At 43.2% G+C, this 27,825-nt stretch overlaps 1 protein-coding gene across 6 annotated transcripts in view; it reads left to right on the top strand.

Moving 5' to 3' along the window:
- Positions 1–27,825, top strand: part of LOC106579424 (adhesion G protein-coupled receptor B1) — a 114,057-nt gene that overhangs the window by 68,937 nt on the left and 17,295 nt on the right. For all 6 annotated transcript variants that reach the window (XM_045701575.1, XM_045701561.1, XM_045701573.1 and 3 more), the window contains exons 8-19: positions 1,502–1,666; positions 1,780–1,944; positions 5,428–5,529; positions 7,342–7,448; positions 7,903–8,097; positions 8,303–8,371; positions 8,893–9,001; positions 10,675–10,818; positions 12,929–13,004; positions 15,075–15,177; positions 16,903–16,946; positions 22,939–23,065. In XM_045701575.1, coding sequence (XP_045557531.1) covers positions 1,502–1,666; positions 1,780–1,944; positions 5,428–5,529; positions 7,342–7,448; positions 7,903–8,097; positions 8,303–8,371; positions 8,893–9,001; positions 10,675–10,818; positions 12,929–13,004; positions 15,075–15,177; positions 16,903–16,946; positions 22,939–23,065 — 1,406 coding nt within the window. The remainder of the gene's footprint in view (positions 1–1,501; positions 1,667–1,779; positions 1,945–5,427; positions 5,530–7,341; positions 7,449–7,902; positions 8,098–8,302; positions 8,372–8,892; positions 9,002–10,674; positions 10,819–12,928; positions 13,005–15,074; positions 15,178–16,902; positions 16,947–22,938; positions 23,066–27,825) is intronic.

Here is a 27,825-nt window from a genome sequence, read left to right as displayed (position 1 = left end):
CTAACCTTTGATGATCTTCATCAGATGACACACCTAGGACATTATGTTATACAATACATGCATGTTTTGTTCAATCAAGTTCATATTTATATCAAAAACCAGCTTTTTACATTAGCATGTGACGTTCAGAACTAGCATACCCCCCGCAAACTTCCGGTGAATTTACTAAAAATGTACTAAATTACTCACGATAAACGTTCACAAAAAGCATAACAATTCTTTTAAGAATTATAGATACAGAACTCCTCTATGCACTCGATATGTCCGATTTTAAAATAGCTTTTCGGTGAAAGCACATTTTGCAATATTCTCAGTAGATAGCCCGGCATCACAGGGCTAGCTATTTAGACACCCAGCAAGTTTAGCACTCACCAAAGTCAGATTTACTATAAGAAAAATGTTATTACCTTTGGTGTTCTTCGTCAGAATGCACTCCCAGGACTTCTACTTCAATAACAAATGTTGGTTTGGTCCCAAATAATCCATTGTTATATCCAAATAGCGGCGTTTTGTTCGTGCGTTCAAGACACTATCTGAAAGGGTAAAGAAGGGTGACGAGCACGGCGCATTTCGTGACAAAAAAATTCTAAATTTTCCATTACCGTACTTCGAAGCATGTCAACCGCTGTTTAAAATCAATTTTTATGCAATTTTTCTCGTAAAAAAGCGATAATATTCTGACCACGAATCTGAGGAAAGAAAATAAAGCACGGGGTCAACTCGTGCACGCGCCTAAGCCCATTGTCCTCTGATCGGCCACTTGCCAAAAGCGTAAATGTGTTTCAGCCTGGGGCTGCCTCGATATCATTCAGCTTTTTCCCGGGCTCTGAGAGCCTATGGGAGCCGTAGGAAGTGTCACGTTACAGCAAAGATCCTCAGTCTTCAATAAAAAGAGCCAAGATGAACAACAACTTGTCAGACAGGCCACTTCCTGTTCAGAATCTTCTCAGGTTTTTGCCTGCCATATGAGTTCTGTTATACTCACAGACACCATTCAAACAGTTTTAGAAACTTTAGGGTGTTTTCTATCCAAAGCCAATAATTATATGCATATTCTAGTTACTGGGCAGGAGTAGTAACCAGATTAAATCGGGTACGTTTTTTATCCGGCCGTGTCAATACTGCCCCCTACCCCCAACAGGTTAAAGGCACAGTCAACTTAGTGTATGTAAACTTCTGACCCACTGGAATTGTGATACAGTGAATTGTAAGTGTCTGTAAACAATTGTTGGAAAAATGATCTGTGTCATGCACAAAGTAGATGTCCTAACCGACTTGCCAAAACTATAGTTTGTAAACAAGAAATGTGTTTAGTGGTAGAAAAACGAGTTTTAATGACTCCAACCTAAGTGTATGTAATCTTCCGACTTCAACTGTACATCTACAGAAGTAACCATGATCTCTCTGTCTCTCTCTCTCTTTCTCTCTTTCTGTCTCTCTCTTCTTTTCTCCCAAACCCCTCTCCCTCTCTGCTCTACTCTCTCTCTCTCTGCTGTCCCAGTTGATGGGGTGTGGAATGAGTGGGCTAATTGGGGTTCATGCTCTGCATCCTGCTCCAACGGGACCATGCAGCGGATCAGGGAGTGTAACGGACCTTCGTACGGAGGATCAGAGTGTCGCGGGGAGTGGATAGAGACCAGAGACTGCTTCATACGGGAGTGCCCAGGTAACATCTGCTGTCAACCTCTGTGAAGAAGTTGCCCACAGGTACAGATCTAGGATCAGTTTACTATCCGCCTATCCTGATCTTAACCATTAGAGCTGTGTTCTGTGTCTTAGTGGAGGGGAAGTGGCATCCTTGGACGTCGTGGGTGGGCTGCACTAAGACATGTGGCGGGGGGAGCCAACAGAGACAGAGGATTTGCTATGGGCCCTTCTTTGGGGGCGAAAATTGTCCTGGAGATCGAGAGGAGGTGCGACGCTGCAATGAGAAGCGGTGTCCAGGTGAGTAGTCAGAACACATTAATGGAAAGGTGTGCTCTTAATCAATCAATCAATCAATCAAATGTATTTATAAAGCCCTCTTTACATCAGCTGATGTCACAAAGTGCTTATACAGAAACACCTCCTAAAACCCCAAAGTGCAAGCGATGAAGATGTAGAAGCACGGTGGCTAGGAAACACTCCCTAGAAAGGCTGGAACCTAGGAAGAAAGCTAGAGAGGAAGAGAGGGGTGGCCAGTCCTCTTCTGGCTGTGGCAGGTGGAGATTATACGAGTACATGGCCATTAAGGCCAGATCGTTCTTCAATATGTTCAAACGGTCATAGATGACCAGCAGGGTCAAATAATAATAATCACAGTGGTTGTAGAGGATGCAACAGATCAGCAGGTCAGAGTAAATGTCAGTTGGCTTTTCATAGCCGAGCATTCAGAGTTAGAGACAGCAGGTGTGGTAGAGAGGGAGAGAGAGAGAAAACCAATGGCAGTTCAGCTAAAGACTTAGAATACTAGTACTCATCTCCTTCAGAGCTGCAATCTGCAATCTGTCATTTGTTATTATACTGTACGTCCTGTATCTCAGATTTACTTTTGCTTCATATCTTTTGTCAAAATTGAACATATTTGGGTTGTTCCAGGAAGTGAATGCCTTTTGCGTCCCTTTTGATATTTGAAGTAGAAATTGTGTACCAATATTGCCTTTAAAAAAACTGTTATATTATAGCTGGAATCCTGAGTTGCTACATCCGTTTTTAGACGTATAAATTAATGATACAGTATTTACCGATTGATTCTTGAAGAATATAGCTTATAAATGCCTCATGAGCTTTAGTTCAACTGTCATACTGTACCCCATCAGAATCCAAAATACAAGCATGTTTTACTATAACGTTTGTAAACAATGTAAATGTAAGCAAACACGGTATAGCCACAAAACATGGTTAAAAGTATCATTTTGATATTATGGATGATCAGTCCTTACAATCATAACTCTGTTATTGAATTTGAGAGTGGTTACATTTCTCCAGGCCCATCCCTCAACTTTTTACCAGAACACAGGAGAGGTGACAGTTTTGTTATTGTTTCAATTAAGGATTCTAGCTTTAAATGAAGTCCCCTTTAATATAGACCAGAAGGAGAATTCAATAAATCTGATTCTGAATATGAAAAAGGCTTCTAAAATACAAAAATTCTGCATTTTGACACGTCGTCTGTCAACCCTCCGTCCTCTGTTAAATTGTATGTCAGGAAGAGAAGCTGACATACAATAGAAATCATACAATAGAAATCCATAAAAAATACAAATACAAACCCTGTGTCACTTCTAGGACGATTTTAACCCACTTAACCCCAAAATGTCTCCAAGTTTCACCATCATTGTAAAGACCTAGTTATTTTGTTGCTTTGATAAAGTCATTTCTGAAGATTTTTTTTTTTTTTTCATGAGATTAATGACCCTCATTTTAAGGTCGACCCTGTTACATGAACTGAACTCTCATTTTCATTTAGTGAAGCTATTCTTTTAAAATATATTTTTTTTCAATGTAAACATTGAACATCTTATAATCAAATCATAGTGTAAAAGAAGGTGAGCTGGTTTAACTATATTTGGCAATTTTCTGGTGTTTTGTGGTGGAAAACTGAGCGGGTCGAGGATAACACGTCAACCCTGATACCCATAGATAGTGTCGTAGCGTTGACTATCATTAAATGTGAAGACTTATATTATCAAATCAATTTTCTATGTGTAATTATTCCTTACTAATCATGTAACTTAATTTACTTGGAAGTCGGGGCACCACGGGAAAATATTTAAACATTATTGATTTCCCGAATTAACTCTTTGGATATTTTCATATCTTATCATTTACAGTCACTTATTAATGTATTATTACCTCATCAGTCTCTTTACTGAACATCGCAAACCCTTGGATATCTGCACGAACCCTAGCATAAATCATGAATTAGCAATATACAAATTGGCTTAATTATTTATTTGCTAAATAATCAATCTTATCAATTACAGAATTACAAACACACACACACACAATAGTTCATACATTGGTTACTGAAATGATAGAAAAATCCCTAGTGAGCTAAACCGATATGACGGCTTGGTAGACAAAGGAAAGGGGTGGGGACAGTTCAAGAGCGGGAAACTCAGAGTGGATTCACTACAATCATACAGTTGAATACTTCATCGTAAACATAGACATTTCGCACCCTAACAACTGCACATTTGGATTTTAGAAATGCAATTTACATATTTACGAGTGTATGCCTTTGTTGTCTCTCTCTGTGGTTGCCGGTCCGTCTGCTGGATAGTCAGTCAACAGAAAGCCTCTGTATGTCCACCAAAGATCAAAGTCTGTCGTAGATGTCAGTTGTTATAATGGATACGTCAGAGTACCAATCGGAAATATTCTTAGATCAGATGCGTTTACCAGACTAAAGTATTTAAACAGCTGGAGCCTGAATAATTGTTCTTTAGTTTGTAGATTTCTTAGCCATTTCAACGTGGGAATGATCTCCACGTTCTCTGGTCTTGTCTTTTGGTAGAATTGCCAATAATTTCAACATGTAGCAACAGCTTCCATGTTTTCTGGTCTGATGTACATTTTATCACGAGTGGTTTTGTACTCTGTGGAAGACGGGGTGGTTCCATGACGCCTGACGTACTGTCTGGGCTCACGGAGGCGTGGCCACTAACTAGTTAAAACTATATCTAAACAAGTATCTCATTTAGAAGGCCAACATCACATTACATCTTCTCACAAATAGTTTCATATTCAGTCATATATTTTACACAACCATCAGATGCAAACCTCATAATTGAGAAGTGTACACAACCAAAGACACAGTAATGTGTGTTTCCTGTCCTTCATGAGATCACCAAATGAAACAACCTTGACATAAATGTCCCTTAATTGTCCACGGACCACTCCAACATTCTCAAAGATAGAAATATTGATTAATTCTCCAATCTTGTGGATTAGGAGTTTTGGCAAGAATAATGTCTTTGTTCTCCATAGGCTCTCCCCCTCAATACTCCATGGCAGTGAAGAGAGTTTCTACCAGGAATGTATGACTGTTGTAAAACCTGGGGTGGGAGAGAGAGTAAGAGAGGGGGGAAGCCACGATATGCACACAACAGGGCCACGTCGTGACAATAGACAGGCTAGAATCTTTTTTTGTGAAGCTTGCATTTTTTGTGAAGCTTCCATTCCTCCTGTCACAAGGGGATTCATGGCTGATTTAAGAGGAAACCCTGTTACTTTAATAGGCACTTACTATTCTTTACTTTATTTAACCTCCTGAGATGGGAAACCATGAACATGTGCTCTTTATGACAGAATGTACACATTTTGTGAAATCAAACGTTGTTTTTTTACTGAGTTACACTTCTGAAAAGGCACTGAATCTGTGGAACGACCCATTTGACACTCAGATTGGTGGAATACTGACGTTTGCTTTTGGTTTTGGTGCAGAACCTCATGAGATCTGTGCAGAGGAGAACTTCTCCAACGTAGTGTGGAAAATGACTCCAGCAGGGGACACAGCGGCCGTACGCTGCCCTCCCAATGCCAATGGTGAGCTACCTCCCTTTTACCCTGAGACATACAGTGCATTCAGAAAGTATTCAGACCCCTTGACTTTTTCCACATATTGTTACATTACAGCATATTTCTGAAATAGATTAAAAAAATGTATTTCCCTCATCAATCTACACACAATACCCCATAATGAAAAGCTAAAACAGGTTTTTATAGATTTTTGCAAATTTATAAAAACAACAACTGAAATATCACATTTACACATTTACAGTATTTAGACCCAATACCCAGTACATTGTTGAAGCACCTATGGCATTGACTACAGCCTCGAGACTTCTTTGGTATGACGCTACAAGCTTGGCACACCTGTATTTGTCGAATTTCTCCCATTCTTCTCTACAGATCCTCTGAACCTCTATCAGGTTGGATGGGGAGCGACGCTGCAAAGCTATTTTCAGGTCACTCCAGAGATGTTCGATCGGGTTCAAGTCCGGGGTCTGGCTGGGTCACTCAAGGACATTCAGGGACTTGTCCTGAAGTCACTCCTGTGTTGTCTTTACTGTGTGCATTGGGTCATTGTCCTGTTGGAAGGTGAACCTTCACCCCAATCTGAGGTGCTGAGCGCTTGGAGCAGGTTTTCATCAAGGATCTCTCTGTACTTTGCTCCGTTCATCTTTCCCTCGATCCTGACTAGTCTCCCAGTCCCTGCCACTGAAAGACATCGCTACAGCATGATGCTGCCACCACCATTCTTCACTGTAGGGATGGTGCCAGGTTTCCTCCAGACGTGATGCTTAGCATTCAGACCAAAGATTTCTAGGTGCTGTTTGGAAAACTCCAAGCGGGCTGTCATGTGCCTTTTACTGAAGAGTGGCTTCTGTCTGACCACTCTATCATAAAGACCTGATTGGTGGAGTGGCCAGTGACAACCATCTCCAGTGATGGTTGCCCTTCTAGAAGGTTCTCCCATCTCCACAGAGGAACTGTGGAGCTCTGTCTGAGTGACCATTGGGTTCTTTGTCAACTCCCTGACCAAGGCCTTTCTCCCCTGATTGCTCAGTTTGGCTGCGTGGTCAGCTCTATGAAGAGTCTTGGTGGTTCCAAACTTCTTCCATTTAAGAATGATGGAGGCCACTGTGGTATTGTCGACCTTCAATGCTGCAGAAATTTCTGTGCCTCCACACAATCCTGTTTCGGGGCTCCACGGACAATTCCATTGACCTCATGGGTTGGTTTTTGTTCTGACATCCACTGTCAACTGTAGGACCTTATATAGACAGGTGTGTGCCTTTGAAAAACATGTCCAATGAATTTAATTTACCACAGGTGGACTCCAATCAAGTTGAAGAAACATCTTAAGGATGATCAATGAAAATATAATTAAACTGAGCTCAATTTTGAGTCTCATAGCAAAGGGTCTGAATACTTACTATATGTAAATAAGGTATTTCTGTTTGTTTTTTTTATGTACATTTGTAAAACATTCTAAAAACATGTTTTTGCTTTGTCGTTATGGGGTACTGTGTGGAAATTGTGGAAATTGGGGGGAAATTGGGGGGGAAAAATTGGTAATTAATTTTCGAATAAGGCTGTAACTTAACAAAATGTGGAAAAAGTTAAGGGGTGTGAATACTTTCCGAATACACTATAGCTGTAGACTCCAATGGCTTCAGACGCTAGACGCCATAAGACTCAACAGCCATGTCTCAGAGTAAACCCTTACTAACCTTCCTGATCTACATCTAGCCAGAGGGATATCCATAAGACATGCCTGGCTTAGGATGGGATATGCCTTTAGGATCCCACGGCTCTAGTGAGATTAACTCCCCAGTCTGTGTCCCCATCCAGGGCTGATCCTGAGGCGGTGCACCCTGGATGATGAGGGAATAGCCTACTGGGAGAACCCCACTTATATGAAGTGTATCTCCAACGACTACCGCAGCATCCAAACACTGGTGAGTACAAAAGAGATGATCAACGATTGAAAATGTACTCTGTACTTTACATCTGAAAACAGAAGCTACAAAGTGCCCATAGGATGCCATTTGAGATATTTTGCCTGCTCAGTTCAGTACATACCACTGGGCACAGATGTCAATTCAACGTCTTTTCCACGTTGGTGCAATGTAATTTATTTGAAATGACGTGGAAACAATGTTGATTCAACCAAACAACAACCAGATAACAAATCATAAATGGTCAAGACCAAATTAAGAAGACAGACAGGAAATGTATGTTAGTTTTACTAACAAGTGAGTTACAATTACATTTACATTTACGTCATTTAGCAGACGCTCTTATCCAGAGCGACTTACAAATTGATGCATTCACCTTATGAGTTGATCAGAAGATCACCTCTATTCAATGGCGATATTTTCTGAGTGCTTCACTCATACCTTTCCTCCCCAGACTCGGGAACACCTGTCCAAGGCCCAGCGGGGGCTTGTGGGGGATGGAGTTTCAGAGGTGATGACCAAGCTCAGGGTGACAACCAGCGATGGGACCAGCTACAGTGGAGACTTGCTGGCCATAGTGGACGTACTGAAGAACATGACAGAGATCTTCAGAAGGGCCTACAACAGCCCCAGCAATGCAGACATGAGAGTAAGAGGAGGGAGCATGTCTTTGGATTGGAAGTCATTAGGTCATTAGGTCATTAGGTTTGGGTCAGGGCTACATTGAGAATTGACTGGTGTTAAATAAATGGCTGGAGTGAATGTTTGTAGTAGGTCAATTGATGGCTAATGTTGTAGAGTAATGTCTCATGGCCACCTCACTCCCTTTCTCTTCCTTCTCTACTGGATCACAGAACTTTGTCCAGTCAGTCAGTAACCTGCTGATGGAGGAGAACAGAGAGAGATGGGAAGAAGCACAACTGGTGAGTTGGTCTCTTTCTCTTCTTCTCACAGACTCACTGGCACATCTTTATGCACACACATGAGCTAGCATGCATGGTCACAGTTTGTGCTCTTTCTTGATGTGTGTTGGCCATGTGTTGTACAAAGATCATTTGAATAACTATTCTCTGGTGGCTTTGTGTCTAGCCGTTGGCATCATAGTGACATCATGCCAGTCTCCCGGGAGATATATGGATGGTGTGTGATGCATATGAACAGTGGGTGTCTGTTTGGTGTTCGCTCCATGAATCATCAGTTCTCTTGTCTCCTCTCTCTCTCTTTCTCTCTCTTTCTTTCTCTCTCTCTGCCTTTCTCTCTCACTCCCTTTCTCTCTCTCTCTCTCCCTCCCTCTCTCTCTCTCTTGCTCTCTATCATCTATTTCTTTCTCATCCCTCTCTCTCTCTCTCTCTCTCTCTCTCTCTCTCTCTCTCTCTCTCTCTCTCTCTCTCTCTCTCTCTCTCTCTCTCTCTCTCCCTGTCTTCCCCTTTTCTCTCTCTCTTAGTTGGGTCCTAACATCAAGGAGCTGTTCCGGTTGGTGGAAGACTTTGTGGACGTCTACGGTCTTAGGATGAAAGACTTCCAGGATATGGTCGAGGTCACGGATAACTTAGGTAAGCTTTTTCCTTTGACCTTAGTCTCTTTGGCTGTGTCTGAAAATATTGCTTCCTCTGTCCTTGTGTCCTCAATTCTTCTCAAATTGCATGTCCCGAATTCCTCCAAAGCTCATTGGAGAAGGAGGTCTGAGGGAGGGACTTTGGATCCTCTCCTCCAATGCGCTTTGACAGGAATTGTAGAAACAAGGATGGAGAAAGCAAGGATTCGATGGTTTGTAATGTTTTCAGACAGCTGAGCCTTTGTTCGTTCTATGTGGACTTTTCCTATTGAACTATGTGTTTTTCTCCTAGTTAATACTAGGTCTTTAGGCCATGGTGGAAAAGCAGGAATAGCCACATTGGCAGTATTCCGGAGCTGTATAATCTGAATTGGATATGCACCCAGCCAGGACACTAGGGAATCTCATCTGTTAGCGTTGTGTCTGGTGTGTGTGGATCTCACTGGTTCAGTCAGTTCAGTCTCTCTATGTCTTTTGGAATCAGAACAAAGGGTGTGAGCAAGGAGGTCTAAATATTGCCATTCCCCCTGGGTACCACCCACAGACCAAACAGGGCTATAGAACAGACATCCTGGGCTGTTCCCGCTGGGCACACACTGGTTGAGTCAACATTGTTTCCACGGCATTTCAACCAATGTGAAATAGATGTTGAATTGACGTCTGTGCCCAGTAGGTTGTGTCTCAAGAGAGCCTAAAATCACACTCACAATCTGCTCAGTTCCAGACCAGTGACTGTTCAACTTCTGCTTACACATGCACAAACACACACACAAACACACGCGCGCGGGCACACGCTCTTGCGCACACACACACATATACACAAACACAGTGACTGTGAACTCTGTTTCACGCTGCATATAATATTTATAAAACTAACAGCATCCCACCGGCAGGTGCTTGGCTTCTAGCTGACCTGCAGATGAACATGGCACAGTGTGTACAGGGAGGCCTGTAGCTGGCGTGTCTGGGGAGTGTGTGGAGGAGTGGAGGGGCCAGCCGTAAGGTGCTGTTTCTAGCGCTGCCCAGCCCACTACCCGCCTCGCTGTCTGCACTGCAGCCGAACCTCCACCCAAACCCAACCGCCACTCTGCTCCTAGTTACTGACCTCACACTCCCTGAGTCCCACACATATCACACAGAGAGAGAGAGAGAGAGAGAGAGAGAGAGAGAGAGAGAGAGAGAGAGAGAGATGGATGGATGGAGAAAGATAAGGAAAATAAACAAGTTAGTTATTACTGTATTTAGATAGCTATAATTTAAATATGTACATAGTGAGAAAGAAGAGGCTGGCCAAACAAATGGCTAACACATATTATAAACTGGATGGTTCAAGCCCTGAATACTAATTGGATGATGGTTCGAGCCCTGAATGCTAATTGGCTGTCATACCCGTATACCACGAGTACGACAAAACATTTATTTTTACTGCTCTAATTATGTTGTTAACCAGTTTATAATAGCATTAAGGCACCTCAGGGGTTTGTGGTATATGGCCAATATACCACAGATAAGGGCTGTGTCCAGGCATCCCGCGTTGCGTCGTACGTAAGAACAGACCTTAGCCGTAGTATATTGGCCTTGTACCACACCCCCTCAGGCCTTATTGATTAAGTATGTGATGAGTCATGAGTTTATGTAGTGAATAAAATATAGCTCTCTCTCTCTCTCCAGTTCTGTCCATCCACAAGCGTCCGGTGGCGGGTAATGCAGACATCAGCTTCCCTATGAAGGGCTGGAAGGGGATGATGGACTGGGCCCGCAGCTCTGAGGACAGAGTTACTGTCTCCAAGAACATCCTCTCCACAGGCAAGCCAGGTGAGAGCACACACACACACACACACACACACACACACACACACACACACACACACACACACACACACACACACACACACACACACACACACACACACACACACACACACACACACACACAAACAAAACATTCCTACAAAATTTGCATATGGAATTGCACTTGACATTTGAGAGCCTCCAGACTCGCAGCTGTGTGGAGACGTGGGGTTCCTCAGCCTCAGCCAATGGGATAGTTTTGGCTCTCTCTGTGACATAGATCATTATCACGGCTACCATGCTAATGAACCAGTCACTTGCTAATCAGAAGTCAACAGGAGCCAATCAGGGGTAATTAAAGCTAATCTCCTCTCCCACTGGTAGAAGTGTCTTCATGGCGGCAACAGCATATCAACAGTCACTCATGCCTCTCACCTGCTGCTCTATACTGGGCATAGCTCACAGGGGGCCATGCCCAGTTGCACTGATTGAAATGTTTTTCCTCAGCCACCTCTCTGAAACTTATCAGAGCAGTAAAGATGGGGGGACATGCATCGGAACGCACACACACACACACACACACACACACACACACACACACACACACACACACACACACACACACACACACACACACACACACACACACACACACACTCACACACACAACAGTGCACTGTATAATTGTTAAATATCGCCATTTGTTGCCTCTCTACTGCTGTGATCATTCTGGCTGAACATATTGGCTAGCAGGCCCATGATATGAAGGGGAGGGCAAGATACTTTATGTCACACACACACACATGCATACCCAAACTTTCCCTCTCTCTCGCTCGGTTCCTCCCTGATGCCCATGGGATCTCAGCTGCCTGGCCTGGAGCAGTATAGTACCCTCTGCATGCTGCCTGGCATACTTCTGTGTCCTCTCAGTACACATCCATACTGCCAGCCTGCCAGACACAGCGTGCTGGAGTGTGAGAGAGAGCTGAGGTCCTTTAGATAGAGGAAAAGATGGACTTTGTGGGTTTCTGTCTGTGACACTGCAGCAGGAGACAGCTTCAGGCCCTGTCCTTCTCTTCTGGCCTTCTGCCCAGCAGTTTAGTTTAGCTGTGACACAGGTTGGACTAAGTCTCATATTTTTCTGGGTTTTTCTGGGTATGTTTTTTGTCTATTTTGCCAGTGCAGTCTGCCATCACGGCATGCCATGCCCAACCATGCTACCATGGCAACCCTTTTTGTCGCATGAAATACATTGTTGTGTGACAGTGGAAAATTATTCAATGTCATCTGGCTTTTTGCATTTGGGTGTGTGTGTGTGTGTGTGTGTGTGTGTGTGTGTGTGTGTGTGTGTGTGTGTGTGTGTGTGTGTGTGTGTGTGTGTGTGTGTGTGTGTGTGTGTGTGTGTGCGGGGGGTGTTTAAGTGCATGCATGTTTAAACAATCATGTTTATTAGGTCTGTTTAAATGGCAATTTAGTGATTATGAGTAAGTCTGTATGTAAGTGTGTTTGTGTGTGAGTGATGATGCCGTGTGAGTGTCTGTTTATAGATGGGTAGTTATGTAGGCCAGCTGCAGAGGTACAGAGCCAAGAGGACAGGAGGGAGACCGGCTGACCTGTATTCTCTCTCCTGCTGTCCTTCAGCACAAACCACTAAGACTAGAGCTGCAGGTCATCACACACACACACACACACACCACTGACACACTAACACAAACACACGTCACTCCTCCATCTCTCCCCCTCTCCCTTTTTTATTGGATTCTGACTGACCTGTCTCTCTCTCTCTCTCTCTCTCTCTCTCTCTCTCTCTCCCTATCTCTCACTCTCTATCCCTATATCTCTCTCTTTCTCCTTCTCTCTCCCTATATATATATATATATATATATATATATATATATATATATCCCTCTCCCTAAATCTCTCTCTCTCTCCCTCTCTCTCCCTCTCTCTCTCTCACCCTCTCTCTCTTTCAATTTCAACTTAAGGGGCTTTCTCTCTTTCTCTTTCTTTCTCTCTCTCCCTATCTCTCTCTCTCTCCCTATCTCTCTCTCTCCCTCCATCTCGTTTGTGTCTGTTCGTGTGTGTGTGTTGGTCTGTGTCTGAACGGTGGGCACATGTCTGTGTTGTACTCCAGATGCAGATGACTTGTCAGCGTTTGTCACCGGGATCGTTCTCTACAGAAACCTGGGCAGCATCCTATCTCTACAGAGGTGAGAGGGTTTACTGACATCTCTACTTACAATGCTTTCTCCAGGGATGCGTCAAAAGTAGTGTACTATAAAGGGAATGGGGTGCCATTTGGAATGCAACCCAGCACAGAACGCATCCCAGAAGCTCTTTTGATTGGTGGCTAATGGGCTTTGAATGCTACCACGTAGTTCCTTAGTCTCTTGTCTGTGTAAAATGATGTCTGAAGGAGCTCGAATGAATACCATTTCAGAGAACTGCTTTATGCTAAGCACATGCATTCGAACACCATGTGTATTTATAGGCTACAGCGTTCTCTCGTCCAGTGATGAGTGTTCTCTCCGTTATGTTAATGTTATGTGCATGTATAATGAGATGGAGGAACACAGGCTAGCGTGGCGGAATCACACTCAACCCTCCCACATACTTCATTCACTGCAAATTGATGTGTTTTGTAGCCCTTTCCTGCCGTCAAATGACCTAGTAGCCTCATGGGTGGAATGTTATTAATATCTTTCATAATTTCATAATTAATAAACGTTATTTCAAAAACACACCTAAAATCCGGTGTTTCTATGTCAAACAGTTTTGATCTATTTCAGTTTTCTGTAATGTATATAAAGTGTAATATTGGGATACAAACTCAACATTTATTACATTCCAACTGTATATCTGACATGGTACTGTCACGGCTGTTCGAATGATCGGACCAAAATGCAGCGTCGGTTTCGTTCCACATATTTATTGGAGAGTGAAACTTAATGCGATACAAAAATAAACTGAAGGAACAAAACAACAAACCGTGACGCAGGAGGAACAAACACACTCACAAAACATAATCACCCACAAAACACAAGTGGGGCAAAAGCAACTTAAATATGACCTCCAATTAGAGACAACGACAACCGGCTGCCTCTAATTGGAGGTCATGCCAAACAAAAACCAACCTAGAAATACAAAACTAGAAACTAAACATAGAGATACAAAAACGGACAAACACCCCCTGTCACGCCCTGACCTGCTCTATCATAGAAAATAACAACTTACTATGGCCAGGACATGACAGGTACAGGCGTCTTCTTTTTAAAGCCCATAACCATGTGTGTGAGGTGGATACTTTGGTTTCAAAGTAGAATTGTTTAAGACTACCAGAAAACACCCTGTGTGACCCTGATTTAGCACACTGAAGTAAAAGGTTTTATAACAGATGCCTCTTTCCATTCACCAAATTGCGGGTGCAGAGTGCACTGTTGGGGTTTGGAAGCTGGAATTATTTGCGAGTGGACAAATGTGCGCGTTTGAAGTGATTGTTTGACAATCAGTTGAAAACATCATGACTGGTTGTTTTTATGCCACATTAAAAGGTTATGCATGTTAGAAGTGATATGACAAATCTTTACTAGGTCTAGGGCAAAAGGCCCACAGAGATCATATACAAAATTAATAGGGATTCTATAGGCCTATGTAATTCTATGATTACACCAAGGCTATAAAAAATGTATTGTGTGCGCGCTTGGGTGTCCCGTACCGGTAAGAAATGAAATCTACTTTCACCCCAGGGCGTGCATGTGGATGCTCCTCTTCTATCTTGTCTTTATCGGGGGCTAGTTAGTTCTTTTTTCTTACCTTTTTTCCCTCAGAATCTTTTTCCCCTTCAAGGAAATGTGATCAGTTTTAGACAGAGGCTGTCTGACACAAACGTTTACGTTGACTGATTGCGTTCTGAGAAGTGAGAGGGAGAAAGAGCGAGAGGGAGAAAAAGCGAGAGGGAGAGGGAGAAGTTGCGGATGAGCGAGAGTAGGGGGGAGGAGTCAGAGTGTGGGGGCTGTGAAACATTGTCTATTTCAAACGGGACATGGCTTAAGTGCTGGGACATACAAGGGTGTCTTGAGGGACATGTATGCTGTGTTAGGGAGAGATGGGAACGTGTTGTAGGATGGGGCAGTATTACTGCAGGGAGGTTTGAGTTGGTTGAAGGGAACAGCGATTGACAACGATGACAATGATGTGTGGTTCTCACGTGATATGTCACCTGACAATGTGAGTTGTCCTATGCTGGTGACACCAAACTGTCCCTCTCTCCCTCCCTCCAGAAACAGCACCGTGCTCAACTCCAAGGTGGTGTCTGTGACCATCAAGCCCACCCCAGGATCCCTCTCTACCCCGGTGGAGGTCCAGTTCTCACACCTTTACAACGTGAGTGACCTTTCACATCAGACCCTCTGACCTGAGCAGTGACCTCAGTAGTAATTGACCCCTGTAGTGTAACAGAGTAGGTAGGGCCTTGACAAATCATGTGGCTTATCCCATAAAAACACAAGGTACTGATATTTGAGACCATTTCAAAAGACTTACCATGCCTTTATCACTGAAAAGCACTTTTAGCACTTAGAAAAGCAGTAGACAAATCAATTTCATCATCCCCTCAAATGGAGGTATTTGAGAACATCTGTAATCAGAGTATATGTCCATGGAGGTATATGGAGGTATATGGAGGTATTTGAGAACATCTGTAATCAGAGCATATGTCCATGGAGGTATATGGAGGTATATGGAGGTATATGAGAACATCTGTAATCAGAGCTTATGTCCATGGAGGTATATGGAGGTATATGGAGGTATTTGAGAACATCTGTAATCAGAGCATATGTCCATGGAGGTATATGGAGGTATATGGAGGTATATGAGAACATCTGTAATCAGAGTATATGTCCATGGAGGTATATGGAGGTATATGGAGGTATATGAGAACATCTGTAATCAGAGCATATGTCCATGGAGGTATATGGAGGTATATGGAGGTATATGAGAACATCTGTAATCAGAGTATATGTCCATGGAGGTATATGGAGGTATATGGAGGTATATGAGAACATCTGTAATCAGAGTATATGTCCATGGAGGTATATGGAGGTATATGAGAACATCTGTAATCAGAGCATATGTCCATGGAGGTATATGGAGGTATATGAGAACATCTGTAATCAGAGTATATGTCCATGGAGGTATATGGAGGTATATGGAGGTATATGGAGGTATATGGAGGTATATGGAGGTATATGGAGGTATATGGAGGTATATGGAGGTATATGAGAACATCTGTAATCAGAGTATATGTCCATGGAGGTATATGGAGGTATATGGAGGTATATGAGAACATCTGTAATCAGAGCATATGTCCATGGAGGTATATGGAGGTATATGAGAACATCTGTAATCAGAGTATATGTCCATGGAGGTATATGGAGGTATATGGAGGTATATGGAGGTATATGAGAACATCTGTAATCAGAGTATATGTCCATGGAGGTATATGGAGGTATATGGAGGTATATGAGAACATCTGTAATCAGAGCATATGTCCATGGAGGTATATGGAGGTATATGGAGGTATATGAGAACATCTGTAATCAGAGTATATGTCCATGGAGGTATATGGAGGTATATGAGAACATCTGTAATCAGAGCATATGTCCATGGAGGTATATGGAGGTATATGAGAACATCTGTAATCAGAGTATATGTCCATGGAGGTATATGGAGGTATATGGAGGTATATGAGAACATCTGTAATCAGAGCATATGTCCATGGAGGTATATGGAGGTATATGGAGGTATATGAGAACATCTGTAATCAGAGCATATGTCCATGGAGGTATATGGAGGTATATGGAGGTATATGAGAACATCTGTAATCAGAGTATATGTCCATGGAGGTATATGGAGGTATATGAGAACATCTGTAATCAGAGCATATGTCCATGGCCACAGGAAGATGATTTGTGGTGGGGGTGCACTTTTTTTTATTAGTACATTTTTAATTGTGATTTTTCAGGGGGTGCTGCAGCCCCTTCAGCACCCCTACTAACCGTGTCTATGCATATGTCAACCATGTGACCGTTTCTCTATCTGTCTGATCAGGGCACCACAAACCAGACCTGCATCTCCTGGGACGAGAGTGACAGGTAAGGCCTTTGTCAATTTCTTTCTCTGGTGATACACCCATGTGCCTGCTGGGTTGCCCCTTGACGCTGCCAGACAGCAGTGTGGAGCCTGGGGGTGGAACTGCCTGAATCAACTGAATAATAGGATCTCTATGATCCTACCTGGCTCTGAAAACAGAAATACTAGAATGGACATCCCCATTCAAGTCAATTTACCATGATGCGTGGACTAGCGGCCAGGATGTAAAGTAATAAGTGTACCCATAACCAGGAACTAAAGTAATTATATTCTATGGTGGACCCGCCTGGCTACCTGGCTCTGAAACACCTGCTGGTGTGGACCTTCACAGTGAGGGATAGAACTTTGGGAGACGGCTTCACATCACCTCATCTCTCACTGTGACTGTGTGTTCCGTGGCTGTTCCAGCTCCACTGTTTTTCATCTTGACGAAGTGCCCATGACACACACTGACCCTGTAGAAAGGTGCTGAGTTTGTCAGACAGTTCCTGAGCTCCTCTCTGTGGGTGAAGGGAGATTGGACGGGGCTAACACTAACCCCCACGCTGCTAACACTGCACCGACAGTGATGCAGGATGTAGAATATTAAAAGTGTCGCTCACAGCTTTCTCTCCTGGGCCCCCACGCGCACACGAACCAAGGCTTCAACACAGAGGGATGAAGAGAGAGGGAGAGAGTATATATATATGTGTAGTAAGAGAGAGAGAATCTGAGAGAGAGAGAGAGAGAGAGAGAGAGAGAGAGAGAAATGCATTGCACAGTTCAATTGCACAGCTAATGTGGGTCCGTTTCACACACTCTTCATATGCTTCATACACTTAAGTACCCTTTTTGTTTTAAAACCCAAAACAGAGAGAGTGAGTGAGTGTGTGTGTGAGAGAGAGAGAGAGAGAGAAAGAGGAAGAAAGAGAGAGAGAGAGAACAAGAGAGAGCGAGCGAGAAAAAGAGAGAGAGAGAGTGTAGCTGTGTGCAAGTGAGAGAAAGAGCAAGAGAGAGGAGAAAGCACAATGTGCCCATGGGCCTTATTGCAATGCAGGTTGGACATTTGCATTTAGATAAGTGCGTACACTTATGTTACTGAGACGAGGCATAGAACAGAGCGATCTTTTGCCTTAAAAAAAGTTGAACCAGGTAAATATAGACCAAGAGAGAGAAAGAACGACCGAACAATGAGGGAAGAGGAGAGAGACAGGGTTGAGAGAAAGCAAGAGGGATGAGAGAGGATATAGGAAGATGGATAGAGAGGCAGAGCGAGAGAGAGGCAGAACAAAACAAAATCTAATCTAGCTTCACCCACCATGTTGGGGAGTGTGGGGAGAAAAGGGGGAGGCGGGGGAGGGGGAGGGGAGTGACATGTTCTAAGCAAAATGTAAATCCATCTTGGACAGCAGCTATGATTAATGAGTTAATTTGGGGGGGAGAAATTGAAATGTGAGGTGTCCTTGTCATGGTGGTGTCTTGTTGATAAGGGCTGTGAGAGAGAGAGGCAAGCGGGTGTGAGACAGGTGGTCTTCTCTCCTAGGGCTCACACTTCGGTCTGGGGCGAGGGATCAATAACAACAGCAGTGTTGCCATCCTGGCTTGCAGGTTGGCATTTATTGTAATGAATCTTGCCCTGGAGGCAGCTCTGCAGAGAGGTTACTAGGTGAACAGCCACAAAGTTATACAATTTGATTTCAAACCTAACCCTAAACTTAACTCTAACCTTAATCACACTGCTAACCCTAATGCCTAACCCTAATCTTATATTAAGAACCCCCCCCAAAAAAATTATATATATACGGTATATATATATATATATATTGTTTTTTTACAATACAGACAATTTTGACTTTGCAGTTGGCCCATCTAGTGGAAATCGCTCAGTTCTGCTTCAGGGCAAGATTCATAATAATAAACGTCACCCTGCTCCTGACCTGCCCCAGTTACCCTCCCTACCGTATCTCTCCTCACCCACCTCCACTTCTTTAGAAACCCACAATCTGATTTGTTCCCTTTACAGTTTGTTTCTTATTGAATTCAGCTTCCCCTGTTCTTTAATCTGTCTGTTGGTTTTAGTTAAAACCTCTTATGGACAGACGTTCCGCTAGCGGAACGCCTCACTAATATCCAATGGTAGTGCCTGGCGCGAAATACGAAAAACCTTAAAAATGCTATAATTTCAATTTCTCAAACATATGAATATTTTACACCATTTGAAAGATAAGACTCTCCTTTATCTAACCACATTGTCCGATTTCAAAAAGGCTTTACAGCGAAAGCAAAACATTAGATTATGTCAGGAGAGTACCCAGTCAGAAATAATCACACACCCATTTTTCAAGCTAACATATGTGTCACAAAAACCAAAACCACAGCTAAATGCAGCACTAACCTTTGATGATCTTCATCAGATGACACTCCTAGGACATTATGTTATACAATACATGCATGTTTTGTTCAATCAAGTTCATATTTATATCAAAAAACAGCTTTTTACATTAGCATGTTTTGTTCAGAAGTAGCATACCCACCGCAAACTTCCGGTGAATTTACTAAATTACTCACGATTAACGTTCACAAAATACATAACAATTATTTTAAGAATTATAGATACAGAACTCCTTTATGCAATCGCGGTGTCAGATTTTAAAATAGCTTTTCGGTGAAAGCACATTTTGCAATATTCTGAGTAGATAGCCCGGCCATCACGGCTAGCTAATTTGACACCCACCAAGTTTGGCCCTCACCTAACTCAGATTTACTATAAGAAAAATTGGATTACCTTTGCTGTTCTTCGTCAGAATGCACTCTCAGGACTTCTACTTCAACAACAAATGTTGTTTTGGTATCCAAATAGCTCCATTTTGTTCGTGCGTTCAAGTCACTATCCGAAGGGTGACGCGCCGGCGCATTTCGTGATAAAAAAATTCAAAATATTCCATTACCATACTTCGAAGCATGACAAACGCTGTTTAAAATCTATTTTTATGCTATTTTTCTCGTAAAATAGCGATATTATTCCAACCGGGAGACGATGTATTCGTTCAAACACTGAAAGAAAAAAATTGAGTCGTCTCGTGCACGCACGCCTCAGTGTCATTGTTCCCAGAAGGACCACTCACAAAAACCCCTGCGGTTTTTCGCCCAGAGACTGGAGAGCTCTCATTTCACTTTCTGGCGCCTTCCTAGAGCCAATGAAAGCCTTCGAAAATGTCACGTTACAGCAGAGATGCTGTATTTTTGATAGAGATGCCCTAGAAGGACAACAAATTGTCAGACAGGGCACTTCCTGTATAGAATCTTCTCAGGTTTTCGCCTGCCATATGAGTTATGTTATACTCACAGACACCATTCAAACAGTTTTAGAAACTTTAGAGTGTTTTCTATACAAATCTAGTAATTATATGCATATTCTAGTTTCTGGGCAGGAGTAGTAACCAGATTAAATCGGGTACGTTTTTTATCCGGCCGTGAAAATACTGCCCCCTATCCCAAACAGGTTATTAATACATCATTTATTATGATTTCCATCGCTGGGTGTTATAGCACCAGACTAAACCATTTCTGAAATAATATATTTGTCTGGGCTTGATTGAGCTTGTCTTGTTTAATGGAACAAATAGAAACGTTGTAAAAGTTGCCAACCCTGCCCATCTTGCTCTGTAGGTAGACTAGAGCAAACGCTAATAGTATTTAAACCCAGGGATGTCTGGGATGTTGTGGCTGTCTGGCAGGCCCTGCTGTCCCATTCATTCATGTGGTCCTAGCCTGTTGTTGGCAGGGACCGTTCACACATGCAGTGCTGCTGGACCGCCACCCAAATTATCCCATTAGACCGCGGTGAGGCCTGTGTGTGTGTGTGTGTGTGTGTGTTGCTGTGGCTTGCTGTGTGGTTGGGAGAGTGGCCTAATCGTGTCATCCACAGAGACTCTGCGCTGAGTTATAATATTGGATTTCTGTTAGGGTGATGTGCTAATGTTAGCACTGAGCCTACTCCTGGGGCTACAAGACTGTACTACTCTCTCTCTCTCTCTCTCTCTCTCTCTCTCTCGCTCTCTCTCTCGCTCTCTCTCTCTGCTCGTCATGGTTTTCACCCCTCAGCACTCTCCAACCAGATGCACCATGGGTAACCCTATCAAGGGCTGCTGTGAGGTGGCACTGTGGGTAACCCGGTTGGAGGCCGTGGTGTGTTGTGATGAGATGTCTTTGGCCCTGAGGTACAGACCTGGGTTCAAATAGTATTGGGTTTCTTTCAAATACTTCATCTGCTCTTGATTGAGCCTGCCTAGCTCAATGGAACCACTGGAAGAATCAACACAGTGCAATCCCTGCCCAACGGGCTCTCCAGACTGAAGCAATGAAATGCTTCAAAGTATTGGAAAGAACACAACTACAATTTGAACCCAGGTCTGCTGAGGCACAGTCGCAGGCTGTAACTGGTTTGTTGATTTGTTGGTTGGTTGGTTAACCCTGGGGGCTGTTGTGTGTTCCTGGTGCCACTAGCCCCAGAGACCTGCAGGAGACCATGTTCCCCCCGTCTTGATGAGTCCCTTTGGGGACCACTCTGCTTGGGAAGAGGATGTAAGGGCTCACTTGAGATGGATGGAGTGTGACATCACCAATGTACCATCCAGCATCACTGTGCCATGGGAGAAAGAAACAACACACAACTCCCATGAAGACATGAGGAACCAATAACCATCGGGTCATTGTCTGTGCACCTGCAGTCAGACTGATATGAAGAGAGGAGTAAAACTGAGCCATGCACAATATAACAACTTGAAAAGTCTTCTTTATTATTAAAACCAGCTGGTTTTGGTGTGTTGTCTTTGTCAGGGTTTTAGAACAGCTGTGTGGTAACTTAGCCACTTGTGGAAGGTCTGATGTTGTAAACAACAATGAAATAGCTGTGGTCTGATATTTCAGCACCATGCATAGTGGGAAAATATGGTTTCTGATATTTGGAGTTCAGCACCACATGGCAGTGGACAGCGTACTGGCAATGCAACGTCACTGGCCACTGAGAATACCCCATTCAATGAGGGAAGAGGCCTACAAGCAAGACGTCTAGAGGGGAAAGGCTCCCCATGAACTCCACGCTAAGCTGTTAGGCAATGTTGTTTTTGAATGTTAAAACTTTAGAATTGTTAGTAATGCTTTATAGTAAAAGTGGGTAAAAGTTTAGTCAATCCCATAAACAGTGAGTGAGAAAGTGGTGTGGATTTAGCCATTTAGGGTAATTAAGACTTAGAAAAACATGGTATCTGTCAAAGTTCAGTCAACATTCAATATTTCACATTTTGATTAATACGCTCAACTAAAGAATGGTTAACAACATAACAGAAAAATAAACTACATATGTATTTAATGTGCTTTCTTATTGGTTTAGAATTGCAGTTATTGTTGATGTATGGTCCAGTAGCTACAACAAAGGCCTATACCAGGCCATCAAAAACCTATTTACATGTAAATGGTAGGTAGGATGGCATTACAGTCACATGAAGTACTGTAAAATGGGTTCACACAATAAAACATGTTTTCCAGCTGATTAATTGTATATTAAGTACACAAAGATGATCTATTTAGCTTTTAAATTGTTCCACCAATAACGCAAACTAAATCTAGGGATAAATAATGAGATACAATAATAACTTAGATTTGCATTATTATTATTATTATTATTATTATTTGCATTATTATTATTATTATTATTATTATTATTGTTGTTGTTATTATTACTCCCGTTGCTATAGTTTGTTTTTTGGGTCATTTGTGAATTCCAACTCTATATTGCAATAACCTGGCCAAGCAGAAACCTGAGCAGCACGGCGTCTGGCTCACATATAACCTTTCATCACCATTTTCACAGCGTTTTCTGCGCTCTTGCTCGCTAACCGCGGAGATGCAAAAGGGGATTTGGAATTAAATAGCTGGTGTCTGTAACGTGGTGGGGGATTTGACTAGCTTTCCCCCGTTTTTATTCACCGCAGCGCTCTCTCTCTTTTCCCGCAGCTCTTCGCTGCTCGGATCGTGGTCTGCCAGGGGCTGCAGAGCCGTGCCTGTCGACTCATTCAGCACCAAATGCGTGTGTGACAGACTCTCAACCTTCGCCATTTTAGCACGGCTAAATCCTGACATGGTAAGTCCGACAACTTCCTTCATTCTTTTATGTTAGGGTATCCGAATCGAGGTGCTTGTGTATGTATCTCACGGGTTTAGTGGAAAAGGGCGTCATTGCCATTCGGTATCAACAGAGCCCTCGCGCGCGCCCGCCCTCTCTCTCTCCTCTCTTGCTTGAGACATGCAGATGCCATTCAGCAAGGGCTCTGTGTATTCTCAAATAAAGAATTTGGGCATCTTTCAAGTCGTCCCACCGAGCAGAAAAGGGAGATTTGTGTCGACATGACACATTTTAGTCGAGGTACATTCAGTTGATGTATTTCAACTGCAAAATGACCGTGTTGACTATTGATTTGCATACATTACATGCTGAATGAGAAATTGTTAGGCTATGTGAATAATTCTTTTAGGGTTTTAGATAAGCTATTATTATAATCATCATGTTAAGAGTCCTTGCATATTTCATGTGAACACTGTCCAATGTAACATAGTAACATATTATTCCAGCATTTTGACAAATTAAATAATATTTTCCTGCACATGTCTCCATTGGAATGCTGCTATGCTCCATGCATGCTGCCTAAATATCCTCCAATGATGCATTTACATAAAATGGGGCTAAAATAACAGAACAAATCACAGATAATCAGTATTTGATTCCAATTGGGGAAAAATAGGTGTGTTAATATGACAATATCTTTACCAAACCCTGCAGAATTCCAGTGATGGCTCAAACCGCTCAAATGTGGCCCAGTTTCTGAGGGGAGATGAAAAGGCCAGTACTGTCTTTGTGAGGAAGTGTTCATTCAGAGTGATTAGTTATTATTAGACTGGAAACTGCCTCTGAAGCAGTTGTTCACTAGTTGCCCTGGTAACAGCATGGAGGGCACCAAGGGCTCTTAAAGCTGTAGAAGACCCTATACTAATACACCACCACAGCCTTTGTGCTGTGTGGCCTAGATAGAGGGAAGGGAAGAATGGATGGATGGATGAAGGGAGGGATGGAATACCATTAATTTACCCAAAATATTCAGACAGATGCAACATTTACCCGTTTTAGATATGCATGTGTTTTTTATATGGCGGTTCCCAAATGCTACATCAAAAGGAGGGGATGGGGATGAGAAAATGTGCACCTGCAAGCAACGGACAGGCTTGATTTGATGGGTCTTAGGAAAGCAAATAAGCACGCCAGTCTTTCGCCCTGAGAATCTGCAGCTGTGCGTTTGATGTTCTGTATCTCTCTCTTCTCCATCTCTGTCTCTCTCTCTCTCTCTTCTCCCTCTCTCACACTCCCTCTGTCTTCCCCTCGTCCATCCTAGAGCTAAGATTATTCAGCCGGGGGGATGATCTTGGAAGTGTGTGTTTGTGTGTGTGTGTTTGTGCACCTCTGCAAGATGTTTACAGATCATCACTTGCTATACACACACAGAAGCAGTTGCTATCCTTATTATACACAGCTGCACATATGCATACAGTTACACATACTGCACACACACACACACACACACACACACACACACACACACACACACACACACACACACACACACACACACACACACACACACACACACACACACACACACACACACACACACACACACACACACACACACACACACTGTTTATTTGGCGTGTGCCTGTGCGATGGGCAGCAGTCGTAGTAGCATCATGTGTTAATATCACTTCCCAAGTGATTTCTGCTTCTCCCTGGTCCGACACAGTGTTATCCTCCCCCTCAATACTCCTTCCATCTCTCTACCTCTATTCATCCCTCTCTCTACCCCTATTCATCCCCCTCTCTACCTGGGCACTCGACAGGCTGTTTCACAGCAGTGTCGCATTCTGGGGGCTTTTAGATGCCCTAAGAGAAGCATATTGTGGCAATTATATTAACCTGGTTCTGTGCCAGGAGAGATGGCACTCCTTTTCCTCCCTCTCCCTCTCTTCCTTCCTTCCTTCCTCCCCCCCCCTCTCTTTCTTCTTCTCTCTCCCTTTTGCCATGCTAGTGGGTTTGTGAGACAGCTATGGTTACGGAACAAGCTAATTATTCCTGCAGCAACACTTGCCACATTCTGAATGGCGCAGCCCCTCTCCTCTCCTCTGTCTGCAGCTAGCCTCTTACAGCCCCAGAATGACAAACACCCAGCCTCTCTCTGTTTCTCTTCTACCCCTTTATCCCATCTTCCTCTCCCTCCTGCTCAGTCATTTTCCCACATCCTTTTCCTCTGCTGCTTTATCTGCCCCTTTCTCTCTCTCTCTATCTCTCTCTCTCTCTCTCTCTCTCTCTCTCTCTCTCTCTCTCTCCACATAGTAGGTCTCTGTCCCACCCCTTTATCATTCCCTCGCTTCATCTCTCCTCTCATGTCTTCTGTAATGTTACCATGTTCAGTCAATCCTACTCAGCTGCAGGCTGTAGAAGGAAAGAGAGAGAGAGAGAAAATGCACTGCAGTCCCAAACCTGAACCCAGCAGGCTTGTGTTTTTGGGAATCGTGTGTGTGTGTGTGTGTGTGTGTGTGTGTGTGTGTGTGTGTGTGTGTGTGTGTGTGTGTGTGTGTGAGAGAGACAGACAACTCTTTGTTAGAATGTGTCATGGGTCTGTGAGTATGCAGTTCACACACCTACAGACCTGCCTTTGACCATGTAACCCATAGTAGGCCTCAAGATAGTAAGACATAGATCAACTCAGCTCTTGCTGCTGGTGAGTCTCTGATTCACCTCAACGCAGACAACACCATTCTGTATACTTCTGGCCCTTCTTTGGACACTGTGTTAACAACCCTCCAGACGAGCTTCAATGCCATACAACTCTCCTTCCGTGGCCTCCAACTGCTCTTAAATACAAGTAAAACTAAATGCATGCTCTTCAACCGATCGCTGCCCGCACCTGCCCGCCCGTCCAGCATCACTACTCTGGACGGTTCTGACTTAGAATATGTGGACAACTACAAATACCTAGGTGTCTGGTTAGACTGTAAACTCTCCTTCCAGACTCACATCAAACATCTCCAATCCAAAGTTAAATCTAGAATTAGCTTCCTATTTCGCAACAAAGCATCCTTAACTCATGCTGCCAAACATACCCTCGTAAAACTGACCATCCTACCGATCCTTGACTTCGGCGATGTCATTTACAAAATAGCCTCCAATACCTACTCAATAAACTGGATGCAGTCTATCACAGTGCCTTCCGTTTTGTCACCAAAGCCCCATATACTACCCACCACTGCGACCTGTACACTCTCGTTGGCTGGCCCTCGCTTCATCCTCGTTGCCAAACCTGGAGCCAGGTCATCTACAAGACCCTGCTAGGTAAAGTCCCCCGTATCTCAGCTCACTGGTCACCATAGCAGCATCCACCTGTAGCACGCGCTCCAGCAGGTATATCTCTCTGGTCACCCCCAAAGCCAATTCCTCCTTTGGCCGTCTCTGCTTCCAGTTCTCTGCTGCCAATGACTGGAACGAACTACAAAAATCTCTGAAACTGGAAACACTTATCTCCCTCACTAGCTTTAAGCACCAGCTGTCAGAGCAGCTCACAGATCACTGCACCTGTACATAGCCCATCTATAATTTAGCCCATGCAACTACCTCTTCCCCTACTGTATTTATTTATTTATTTTGCTCCTTTGCACCCCATTATTTCTATTTCTACTTTGCACTTTCTTCCACTACAAATCTACCATTCCAGTGTTTTACTTGCTATATTGTATTTACTTTGCCACCATGGCCTTTTTTGCCTTTACCTCCCTTATCTCACCTTATTTGCTCACATTGTATATAGACTAATTTTTCTACTGTATTATTGACTGTATGTTTGTTTTACTCCATGTGTAACTCTGTGTTGTTGTATGTGTCGAACTGCTTTGCTTTATCTTGGCCAGGTCACAATTGTAAATGAGAACTTGTTCTCAACTTGCCTACCTGGTTAAATAAAGGTGAAATAAAATAAATAAAAATAAAAATAAATAAATAAAAAACATAACTCAACAGAACCACAGAACAGCTTTGTGTTTCCCATTATATCAGAGGGACTGTTCCTCATGCTGTAGCTACACCAGTACTCATTCATGGATTTATGTTTCTTTAGATGCTATCAATCCTACTTGGGTTTGAGTCCCATGCAGTCAGATACAGAGTTCAGTGGAAGGTCATGATCAAAGCCAAAGTCTGACTCTACAAACTAGACACACCCAGGCTAGGTATCATTGAACTACTGTCTCCATGGTGATTCCTAGAAAGTCTTGACGGTGTTGGATAGCTGTTAACACTATGATACTGTATGTATACCTGTATATCTGCATTGATACAGGACTGCAACCAACAAATCAAGATCACTATTTAGCCATTGTTGTCTTGACAAACGTATATGCTCCCTTTCTGAAGGCAGTTTTAGGTCAACTCTGGGATAACGTAGCTTCTTCCGGATGGGAAGTCTCTGTCTGTCTCACTAGGCGATTGCACTGTACGCGATTCACATCCCACATCCTTGCGCTGCCATTAGTGGAGACAGAGAGGGCTGTAAAAGTTACTCGGTCTCAGCGGACATTGTTCCATTCGGCTGCACTCGTAATCTTTTTCCTTCAGACAGAGAGAGAGAGAGGGGAACTCACTGCAGTGCAGATTAATCAAAGGATTTAATTAATTTGTCCCTCTAGCACACATCAAACCTGGAAACAAGACAGACTATAAACTCCAATTATCTTCTGCTTGAGGGTGGAATGCACAACCATAGAATAGACGCCCCCCCCTCATCTCCCCCATATCCCTGTCAT

This window comes from Salmo salar, chromosome ssa02 (genome assembly GCF_905237065.1).
Source record: "Salmo salar chromosome ssa02, Ssal_v3.1, whole genome shotgun sequence".
Taxonomy (NCBI): Eukaryota; Metazoa; Chordata; class Actinopteri; order Salmoniformes; family Salmonidae; genus Salmo; species Salmo salar.
Note: the sequence above shows the minus strand (reverse complement) of the source record. Positions and strands in the feature narration are given on the sequence as shown.